This window comes from Xylocopa sonorina, unplaced genomic scaffold, assembly GCF_050948175.1.
Source record: "Xylocopa sonorina isolate GNS202 unplaced genomic scaffold, iyXylSono1_principal scaffold0014, whole genome shotgun sequence".
NCBI lineage: Eukaryota > Metazoa > Arthropoda > Insecta > Hymenoptera > Apidae > Xylocopa > Xylocopa sonorina.
Genome location: NW_027490090.1, coordinates 1,471,596 through 1,482,149, shown reverse-complemented (window position 1 = coordinate 1,482,149; position 10,554 = coordinate 1,471,596). Strand labels below are relative to the sequence as shown.

The following is a 10,554-nucleotide window of genomic DNA, read 5'->3' as shown; positions in this document are numbered from 1 at the left end:
TGGATGCGACTTTAATTTGTGATTGAAATGTAAGTATAACCTAAAAATCGAAAAAATTGAATTTTCCTACTCCATTGAAAATAATTTTTTTATTTTCACAGCTGAGATTCTCTCGTAAGAAGATATGCCAGTATTAATAAAATAATTTTTACCTTCGAGATGAATATTAATATATAATTGAGGAGTAACCTAACCTAGAAATGGATTTGTTGTACACTGTGAATAGAAGAGTGAGTGCGAAGCCGTTTATTAATCAAGAAAGGTATGTTATTGTATATGATTTCTATGCTTTAATTTCTATTTTTCAGGTTTCTATTGCTTTAATTTCTATTCTTCTGATTTTTATTGCTTCAATTTCCTCCGCTATAATTTCTATCGCTTCAGCTTGCATCGCCACGATTTCTATCGCTCTAATCCCTACCGCATCAATTTCTAATTACCAAAAAACCATCGCCAACCCCTGAGTAATCAAATTTTTAGCCTGTACGATGGCCAATCGCTCTGCACGCTGTCCAGCCGCAACATAGCTGCCTTCGCCACCACCACAGAGCTGGACGACAACAGCGGAAAGACATGGGGCTTCCACGTTTACGTCTGCGACTTGAACATGCCCTGGCACGCTCACAAGTACGAATACTCTCGAACAACAACTTAACGCCTCAAACTCAATTAATCTCTGCGACTCTCCGAAACCAAATACCATTTTTATAACTCAACGTCGCTTAATTTCATTGCGCGCCATCAGAGTGCTGTCGAACAGGAACACGATCACAGCTCTGGAGTGGGATTTGCCAGGCGACAAACTGGTGGTCGCTGACTCCACAGGCAACGTCCAATTGTGGATGCTGAAGGACCACGTACTCAACGACTGGGCACTGATCGGCTCCACTTGCTTCGTTGGTGAGCACATACTGGGCGCAGCTTGGTTCCACAATGGAAAGAAGGTACGCAGAGCCAAAAACCAGCTGACGAGTGAACCGTAGAACAAATCTGCCCTTTCAGACTGGACTCGTCACAGAGAAAAGGGACAGCATACACTACAGCGAGAAGTTCAATCATCTGCCCTTCGCTCCGTCTGTGAGGCAATTCGGTGGCAGAGCTGCGGAGGGTGTTCTGGTGGTGTCGACTACGAGCATGGTGGGCGCTGTGATGATAACGAGGGACTTTCAGAACCCCGTCTGCTCCTCTACGGAGAGTCTGGGCAGCACGAGGCACAGAATAACAGCCGTAGACCTGTGCTATGGCAAAAGTAAGCAGATATTGGTCCATCGATGAATTAAAACCAGCTGCAAACTCTGTAACGACTTAGTTTTCCTTCAGATGGTCATATATTGGTCGCAGTGAGCAGCGGAAACATTTGTCTGCCCATCAGATGTTACAGAGTGCTGGTTCGTAAGAACGATGACAAGTGTTCGATCACTTCGCAGGCGCTTCCCAGCTTTTTTCTGCAGGACGGAGCACCAAAGGACAACACGTGTGAGTTGGAACAACTTCTTCGTAGCTTAATCGAAGGCTCTACGTGTTTAAAATAACAGATTTCTGCTCTCGTAGACACCAATGTGACCCACTTGAAGTTCGTAGTACGAGAGGATGCTGATTCGCTGGTAATTGCTGTGAACAGCGACAGTGGGGGCATCGTAGAGGTCTGGGAGCTCAGAGAGAAGTCGCAGCCGGTCCACAAGCTGTTTCAACCCAAGACGTTGGAACCGTTCAAGACTGTAGTGGTTCGTACTCCAATTAGAGTCAGTTTCGCTGGCTTTCGATGGTCTAATTGGGCCCTTTCGCCAGGTATGGCAGCACCAGTCCCAGTATCGCTGCCAGTCACCCGTTACAGCAATAGCAACCACAAGACTGTCCATCGTTACCACTCTGCCACCTCCAAGCTACGTAGTGGTGGCCTTAACGGACTCCTCTGTGTACTGTCTGAGCAGAGATTGCCTGAAAGAGCTGTCGTTCTCCTCCTTGAACATGGCTTGGAGGCCCGAAGAGCCCAACAGCAAGTACTTCAAGTCCTCCGTCTCCATAACGAGCATAGATCTCTCCTGGCTGGGCTGCGTACTCCTTGCCTGCGACACTCGTGGCAATTTGTATCTGTACAAACTGCTGCCTGACGGAGGTAAATTGGGTGCGCAGGGGATCAGAGGGCTCAGAGACGCAGCGTAAGACCCTGGACTTTTCAGGCTCATCCCTGACGTTGAACTACGCCTGTACGTTGCTGGAGTACTGCCTCGTAACGGGATTAGACTGGCTGGATATACTGCTGTGCCTGAAGTCTTCGATGATCGAGCCACTCTGCGAGAGGCTGGACGTCTCCTTCAACAGGCAGCTCCAGTCGATCCAGCAGTACCACTACATCCAGTTCCTGTGCATCAAGACATCGCTGTACAGGTTTCGTAGCTTGCGAAAAGGCTGCTGCGCCTTTGAGAGTGCTCAGAGGGACCGACTGAGGTTTGCTTTCAGGATGCTGGTCTCCGGACAGAGCAAAGCAGCTGATCTGTCTTCGCTGCTGATGATACATTCTGTGGCGACTGCCTTCAAGTCCCTGCTGCGTCCCTCAGACCTGATTTCTCATGACAAGGGTCCAGCGGAGAGTTTAGCGACTGTGATCAATGATGCGATCACTGATGTGGACAAGGTAGAAGCGAAACTGACCCCTGCGCAGGACTTAATAAGCGACTGTCCCTTTAATCGCCAGGTACTCCTGCATCTGGACCCGAAGGAGTTCACCGTAGAGCCAAGCACTCTTCAGTCGCTGCAGCAGCTGATCCAGTGGGTCGCTGACCTGGCTCTGAACCTCCTGGCTCGTCTTCCGGAGCAGCGCTTGCAGATGAAGTCTGGCGGAGTCAGTATTCTAAGTCGCACGACTGATCTTTGGTTCCATCGATTACAATTTCTATTAATCGCAGTACGAGCTGCTGAAGGATCACAAGGCGTTGAACACGCTGAGGGAGCTGCTGGTGATCATTCGAATCTGGGGACTGCTGCGCCCATCCTGTCTGCCAGTGTTCCTTCGCAGCGCTGACAATCTGGATGTGCTGGCGCTGCTGTTTCGTCTGTTATCTAAATTGGTGCTGCCCAACGGTGATGGCCAGGCTCAGCAGGTGGACGATGGCTTGATCGGTGAGCTTCCTCTTGTTCGCTGCTTATCAGCCTTGCTCTAATCAGTCGAACAACACGTACGAACCTATTCGTGTGTGAATCGTATGAGTAAGTTTGGATCTTATCGCATTCCGTTGACTAGTAGGAAGTGAGATAAAATACCACATCCTGGGCTGTTCGAAAGGAGCAGCAGATTTTTTTTCCCCTTCGTTAGTGGCAAATCTGCATTCGAAGAGATACGTGGGATGCTCAAGCGCTCTGGAATAATTTGAATAAATTTATTTTGGGACTGAGAGACTCGCTGAGGAGCAGGCGTAGTGGTGTCGAGTAAAAACACGCTGCGCTGTTGATTGGTAGGAAGTGAGATAAAATACCACTTCCTGGACTGATCGAAAGGAGCGCCAGGCCTTGTTCATTCACCAACGGTGAGCTTATGCTGAAGGGGACACATGTTCGAGAGCAGATTCTGTACATAGCTGCAAGAAATTGATTTCGAGATGAGCGAAAGGCTCGCAGCGAAGCATACAAACTCAGTGGCACTGAAGAAGACTGTGCTGCTGGCGAAGGACAGTAAACCAAGAGGGTGCTGTCCGTACCCCAGACCCTACAGACTAGCCATATTCTGCGTAATAGCTTGCGGCATCTTTCTGCTGTATTGGTTCCTTCTGACGCCTCCTTTGATGAGCGTAGTCATTGCTCATCCTTCGCAGAGGACTGGTTGGCTGGTTCTGTACTGGTCCATCGCCTTTTTAGTCTGGATTCTCATCATGTTGTGTCTCTTCTTAATTTGGAAGTGCTCGAAGACCAAGTCCACCGATGACCCAATATTGCAGTCGTACGGGACCAACGACTCGCAGAAGCTTCTGACCTTGGCCAGCAGGAGCCACGACCAGCCTGACAACCTGAGATCGAAGGACACGAGGCAGACTGGGCCTCAGAGCGAGCCAACTTCTGATAAACCTGCTCCATCGAGCACGAACACCCTGGACAAGCCTACGTTGGGCAAAGTTGGGAGGCACAAGGATCTTCCTCCCCTTGTGATCCATTGTCGCAGCTCTGGCAATGATGTGGAACACGTTGGCAGGGTCAACGTCAAGGAAGACAGCTCTGAGAACGAAGAAGAGAGGCGTACGCAGGAACCAGGAGGAAATAATGGAAATCATGACAGAGAATCGATGAAGGACTACTTGAAACTGGTGGAGATCACTCCGCAGAGTGCCAACGATGCCAAATCACCCAAGGAATCTCTGTCTCCGAGGGAGCTGTTCTTCATCGACTTGATCAAAGAGGCTGAGAAGGCGGAGAGGAACAGAAGGAGCAATCCTGAAGGCGCAAGACACTTTTTCCCACACGATTTCTCACCAACGAAGAAGAGCGCAGAGGAGAACCCTCAGAAGAACCCGAACGAAGCCAGCGATGAGCCTGAGACGACTTACTTCATCGCTGACGTAGGAAGTCCGAAGGAGGAGAAGACGGAAGTGTTTTTACAGATCACTCCCAGCGCTGAGCCAGTTAAGGAGTGGTCAGTGGACTTGACCAGCGAGAAGCCTATCCTGGTGCTGAGGAACAGCTCCTGCGATGAGGAGAGCAAAACTGCGGAGGAGAAAGTTGTTCTGTTCGAGATTTAGCCAAACGCTCTTCGATTCCACGAAACAATTACTAACACATATACGCATATTTTTTAAATTAAGTATTAGAATTAGAGATACTGTTAAGCGCAAGCGAGAGACCTTATAGTAAGAGTTTACGGATGAAGAGGTGGATTTAAAGAGACGCTGAGACAGAGAATCATTTTTCTAGATGACTGTTGCTTGTTACCCAATCAGATAATGATACCGCAGCTGCACCAGGGCAACTGCGTAACTGCCATAGCTACGCCAGTGCTTTTCTACCAGAGCTTTCCGTTGCAGGTAAAGACGCAGAGAGAAATATCCTCTCGCACCATGCTAAATCTCTGTAAATTTCAGTTAGAGTACGGCATAGAGCCAGAACAGCTGTTGTTCGTGCCAGAATTGAATCCAGTCGAGGGCTGCATGCACAGCGGACAGATTGTGGACGGCATCAGGCATCTGTACCTTGGCAAGCAGCCGCTGCTGGTCAAACAGTGCACGAGGTAACATTTTCCCCTCCGAATGGCCAGCGTTGGTTCTAGCGAGCTACGTGTGGATGGTTCCAGGTGTGGCGGAAAGGCTCAGGTCCAGAACATGACCAGGACAGCTGCGATCAGGGCCTGGGACCAACGGTGGGCCAGAGCCTGTCGCTGCGGTGGCATCTGGAGGATTCACAAGACTTGTCCGTAGATTTAGCAGCGTTGCAGTGTGTTGTACATAACAGCGGATGGAATTAAACAGCTTTATTTCTGATATATAATACCATCGAATCATTTTGTATTTCAGGCTCTCGCTCGAACAACTGCGCTCAGTTTCTGAACTATACAAACAAAACGATAATTTCTCAGATCAACTCGTTCGATTCGATCTCACAATTACAGATATACATATATTATTTTTGTTTCGTAACTGGTGATCGCATAAAAAATAATACCAAGCCCCTTCGAACAAGAGCGATCAGTTCGAAGGTAGCCATTGAGAGTTTATTCGAAGTAACATCCAGCGTTTGGTGATCTGTTCGCAGTTAAACGCTGCTAATGGCTCTCTCCTTTCTTACCGATCACTCTCTTGAAGTCTCCCATGTTTGTGATCAGAACCGGAGAGCCAAACACAGCCAGATGGTCGATTCTTGTCGTCTCACTGCCACTTTGATTATCCTTCACGAATATCTGTAAGTTCTGCACGTACTGGAACTTTACGTAGCGCAGAGGCACTGGGTTGCCCTCTTCGATGTCCTCCGCTGACAGTCTACGCAGAAAACAAATCATTAAGCTAACACTCAACGCAGTGGCAATAATTGAGAGTCTTACGTTAGATCTTGAACGCTTGTGTTCGAGTCAGCCATATCGAAGTCGATTGTCCTCGGTTGGTTGATGTACAGCCTGATGTTCTTCGGCCCCTTGTCCTTGGGCGCTTTGATCTTCAGCGAGTGGACTTTAACAGCCTGCAGGAATGCTATGGACAGGATCAGCTGTTCATCGCAGTCGCTCTCCAAGTATCCATCGTCTGCGCTTAAACACTGCTGGAGATTGTGGTCATCCGATTCGTTCAGGCATTCGCACTTCGTTTTGCAGATGTACGTAGTCAAGTCCATCTGTAACGAGAGATCGAGCTTACGTTCTGGTGGTATCGTGTGAGACGAAGTTGGGTACAGACGTTCAGGGGAATATATATATGTATATATGCTCCTTCTACATATATATATAAACGAATGAGCTTTTATTGAGAGCAGAAATGTCCAAATGCGATACAAGTCTTCTGTGTTTTATAATAATGAGTTAATTCGATTCTACGCTGGGGTATTTAAAGTGTACATGCGAGCGATGAGACGTCCAATTGGAATCGTTCTCCTGTTGTTAACGTCTGCTGAAGGAGGGTCACCGCAAGTTCTCTGTTTTTATTGGTACTTATTCCAGAAGTACAGAACAGCGACAATTAATAGCATTCCGAAGATATGATAGTAAGCGTTATCACTATTTCGTACATGTCCGGACACAGGACTCTCAGAGTCGTCCGACTCTCCGCTGCTGTAGAACTGTTGAATCTTGGACTCGAGCCCGACAGGGTCGGCGCCTTGGCACAGGCCCAGCTTGGTCTGGTTCCGGTAGAATATGAACGTCGGCATCGCGCTCACCCCCTGCATCGCAGCTGTGTCCGCGCATTTGTCCACGTCCACCTTAAGGAACACTGCGTTCGGGTATTTCAGGGACAGCTGCTCGAACACCGGTGCGATTCTCTGGCAAGGTCCGCACCTGTGAATTATAACAACGACATTAAAAAACTTACTCGTTGATGCATTAAATACATTGTTTTGCTCGACGATTGTGAAATGCGAGATTGTACAGTGGACGAGTGTCTCGCAGAGGGTGTAATCAAGGTGTAAATAACGTACCAATGGTCAGAGTCATGTAAACATTGAAGTCAAGCTCGATTCTACAAGGAAATTGTTGTCGTTTAACGAAGTTTCAGGGTTAAATGTGTGAAACGAGAGATACGAGAGTTAGTGAGAGTAAGAAATGATGGAATTGTTTGAGTTTGTGTTTGGATAGATTCTAACCTCGAAAATAGCTTACCATGTCGCTGTGAAATCGACTACGACTAATTTCGCGCCAGCGCTGGCAATTTCTCCGAAAAACTGGCTGTCCTCTTTGATCACGCGTACGGCTCCCATTGTAGTCTCTAATTGGTTTAATACAACATTAGTGAAGGCAGCTACGATTTGTGTGAGATGTTGAATGACTGGCACTTTGAATATTCACGAACATTCAACGTTCAACTTTATGGCTGTTTCGCGTTGAGAGACAGCTCTGGGGACGTCCTGCGCAGCTCACATGAGAACGCGCACTGAAGTGGCACGTGAGACACGTGAAACTGTCAATGCGCATGCGCGAGTTGAAAATTCACGTGATAGGTTGACGCTCGCGAAGAATTATTACTGCGCATGCGCGAGCTTAGAACTCGCGCGATTGGTTGATGCTCGCGAAGAATTATTACTGCGCATGCGCGAGTTGAGAATTGTCGCGATTGGTTGACGCTCGCGAAGAATTATTACTGCGCATGCGCGAGCTTAGAACTCACGCGATTGGTTGACGCTCGCGAGAAATTATTACTGCGCATGCGCGCGTTGGACTCTCGCGATAGGTCACGTGCGAAGAATTATCAGTGCGCATGCGCAAGTTGAAAACTTACGCCATTGGTAGAGACGCTTGCGAAGAATTGTTACTGCGCATGCGCGAGCTGAGGACTCACGCGATTGGTAGATTCGTTTGCGAAGAATTATTGCTGCGCATGCGCGAGCTGAGAACTCACGCGATTGGAAGATACGCGTGCGAAGAATTATCAGTGCGCATGCGCGAGCTGAGAACTCTCGCGATTGGTAGAGACGCTCGCGAAGAATCACCAGTGCGCATTCGCGAGCTGAGAACTCACGCGATTGGTAGACGCTCGCGAAGAATCGTCAGTGCGCATGCGCGCGTTGAACACTCGCGATGCGTACGCGTGCAGAGGATCGTGAGTGCGCATGCGCACGAAGAAATGACGCGATGGTAAATAGTTTAGAACATGCGACTCTCTAATGACATAAAAACGTGCAAACCAGTATTATATTATTCTTTTTATGTGTTCGTTGACCTATTTTGTGATTTATTATAAGCAAGTGTGTATTTTTACGAAAATGCTGTCGTTAACCTCGAAGACAACCAGCTTTCTATCGAATGCCACAGGTGATCGAGATTGTTTGCCTTGCGATTAGAAATCTCTCGCGCAGGTTACGTAGAAAACTGGTATTAAAATGCAGATGTAAGTCATGTTTTCGATACAGTTCGTTCGACGAGGCGATATCGTAAGTTATTTGTTTACGAGAGAATGTTTTAAGAGATAACCTAAAAATGTAGGTAACAGGAAGCTCTGCGTTACTTGTGGTGGTATTGTTTGCTTGTATTTTGTATTTCAGACTCTGTTAGAGTTCAAATATACTGTTTATAATCTTTATTACTCTTTTACAGAGGAAGTTAGGTTATAATCTTGTTGGTTAGGATGTTTGTGAGGTTTCGGTGGTAACAGTTCACGTTGGTCTCTGTTTAAGTTGAGTACGACAGATTTAAGTCCACTCGTTCACTGTCAACTTTGATATTTCTCGTAGCAAGCATCTGGGACTATGAGAAAACTCGTACTTTGCTGCGCAGTAAGTATAAACTTAAAATAGAGCATCGACAAGTCACAACATAAAACGTTTTCAGTTTGTCTAGCATCGAATGGGTCGTACGCTAAATATTAACGTACTTCGATCAATTATTTTGATGAAACAGGGGCTTCGGACATCGATGTGTTAGTTCGATCGCAAGCGAACCAATACTTTGATGCGTGACAACATAATTACAAAAATAACTTCACCGTATCGAAACAGTGAAACAATATATCTGTATATAAGACTCAGTTCTCTTTTAATTCGATTTGTAATTCAATTTTCTATTTTTTTTTACTTTTCTACAGCATTAACGCTGAGAATATCCATGTCTCAGGGTTTCTAGTTCGTAGCGCAAAGGAAAAAAATATTTCTTCCTTTCCCGTAGTTGGTACCCAAGTAAATCTTGCATCTGGGACAATAATGCGCCGTATTTTTGTATTCGTTCGAGCAGTACGGTATCATACACAAACTGCGAAGAGAAAAACCTTATTACTCATAAATAACTCAGTTTTTGATGCGAAGAAACTTTCGTTGAGCGATGCGAGTGCTTACCAAACAGGAATTAAACTTGCAGCTATCGCGTGAGTCACGCCAGTATTAAAATGGTAAATTTTGGTCTCTATATAGCTCAAGCAATTCGGACAGGTCGTTTCGTACGGATATTTGTCGAATTCAGTGTGCTCTGTAAGTGAAATATTTTTTGTAATGCAACGAACACATCGCTGTGCTATTTAATGTATAGTTTGACAATCAAGGATGCAATATAGCAAGCGAAAGATTTTTATTTCAATTTCATTCACCTCGAGTTGAACGAGGAAATTTTCTTTTATACGCTGGCTTCTTTAGAATGCGTTTTATATTGAATTTTGATATCAAACGATGTTTGTTATTTTGTTTAAAGCTGCGTAATGCGCTATACTTTTCCATATTAAAAATAAAAGATTCGCATACTTTAGAAATTCATTTAGAACGAAAATAATTCTAGGTAACTGGAGTTTATAAATCGAAAGCAGTTTCAAAGATGTAAATTAAATAATTGAGAAACTTAAAACTGAGCGCTGGCATTCTAAACGGTCTTCGTTGGTAACGAAACGTTTGTAATCTCGCAAGTTTGAAGTTTGATCTCTCTCGAAAGTTTGCAGCGCAACAATTTAGCAATTCTTATTAGATTATTCCTCGATTGATGCGTCAGTTTATTAATTCATTGAAATATTGCCAGTAAACTGCATCTGGAAGATTGGTTATACGTTAGCGTTAATTATTAGCTGGTTATATAATAACAAATATTCATCGAGTGATGCAATGTTTTTAATTAATTATCACATACAATTGTGTAATCCTTTTGAGTGTTGTGTTATAGGTTATATTCTTGTTTCGTTGCAATTTTTTTGAGGTTAGATTATTTTACACTTTTTGAACAGTCAAAAGTTAATTTATATATAATGTTGAGGATCAAATTTCATTAGTTAGAACAGAAAATTTTAATTATTATGTAATAATTAGTTGACGTCAATATTTAAAGTTCGATGTATCGATAGTTTGAAAACAATTATATTTCTTATCGATATATCGAAATTCAAAGTTCGATGTATCGATAGTTTGAAAATGATTATTTTTCTTATCAATATATCGATATTTGAATCTTGATATATTAATTTT

General features: G+C 45.1%; 3 protein-coding genes across 3 annotated transcripts; 1 reads left to right on the top strand and 2 right to left on the bottom strand.

The window, feature by feature from the left end:
• The first annotated feature begins 190 nt into the window (after nt 1–190).
• Med16 (mediator complex subunit 16) lies at nt 191–5,399 on the top strand. The gene is made up of 14 exons (XM_076908671.1): nt 191–262; nt 481–627; nt 746–944; nt 1,003–1,249; nt 1,321–1,476; nt 1,552–1,724; nt 1,789–2,116; nt 2,181–2,388; nt 2,461–2,635; nt 2,696–2,842; nt 2,907–3,120; nt 4,900–5,009; nt 5,067–5,212; nt 5,276–5,399. Exons 1-14 carry the CDS (start codon nt 201–203, stop codon nt 5,397–5,399), a joined length of 2,436 nt encoding a protein of 811 aa, XP_076764786.1. The 5' UTR covers nt 191–200.
• Nucleotides 5,400–5,722: 323 nt separating this feature from the next.
• On the bottom strand, nt 5,723–7,438 carry Txl (Thioredoxin-like). Its single transcript, XM_076908647.1, has 4 exons — nt 7,283–7,438; nt 6,694–6,961; nt 6,020–6,303; nt 5,723–5,957 (listed from the first exon to the last, which is right to left on the bottom strand). Exons 1-4 carry the CDS (start codon nt 7,378–7,380, stop codon nt 5,744–5,746), a joined length of 864 nt encoding a protein of 287 aa, XP_076764762.1. The 5' UTR covers nt 7,381–7,438; the 3' UTR covers nt 5,723–5,743.
• Nucleotides 7,439–9,234: 1,796 nt separating this feature from the next.
• On the bottom strand, nt 9,235–9,822 carry LOC143431741 (uncharacterized). The gene is made up of 3 exons (XM_076908685.1): nt 9,696–9,822; nt 9,448–9,577; nt 9,235–9,364 (listed from the first exon to the last, which is right to left on the bottom strand). The coding sequence occupies exons 1-3, from the start codon at nt 9,820–9,822 to the stop codon at nt 9,235–9,237; spliced, it is 387 nt and encodes a 128-aa protein (XP_076764800.1).
• Nucleotides 9,823–10,554: the final 732 nt, after the last annotated feature.

Coding starts and splice junctions, on each gene's coding strand:
- Med16 (XM_076908671.1), top strand. CDS start 201: ATGGATTTGTTGTACACTGTGAATAGAAGAGTGAGTGCGAAGCCGTTT. Junction 3,121..4,899: donor GGTGGACGATGGCTTGATCG/GTGAGCTTCCTC, acceptor TCATTTTTCTAG/ATGACTGTTGCTTGTTACCC. Junction 5,213..5,275: donor CTGGTCAAACAGTGCACGAG/GTAACATTTTCC, acceptor GGATGGTTCCAG/GTGTGGCGGAAAGGCTCAGG.
- LOC143431741 (XM_076908685.1), bottom strand. CDS start 9,822: ATGGAAAAGTATAGCGCATTACGCAGCTTTAAACAAAATAACAAACAT. Junction 9,578..9,695: donor ATTTCCTCGTTCAACTCGAG/GTGAATGAAATT, acceptor TTTCACTTACAG/AGCACACTGAATTCGACAAA. Junction 9,365..9,447: donor GCAAGTTTAATTCCTGTTTG/GTAAGCACTCGC, acceptor TTCTCTTCGCAG/TTTGTGTATGATACCGTACT.
- Txl (XM_076908647.1), bottom strand. CDS start 7,380: ATGGGAGCCGTACGCGTGATCAAAGAGGACAGCCAGTTTTTCGGAGAA. Junction 6,962..7,282: donor GTCGATTTCACAGCGACATG/GTAAGCTATTTT, acceptor TATAATTCACAG/GTGCGGACCTTGCCAGAGAA. Junction 5,958..6,019: donor ACAAGCGTTCAAGATCTAAC/GTAAGACTCTCA, acceptor TTTTCTGCGTAG/ACTGTCAGCGGAGGACATCG.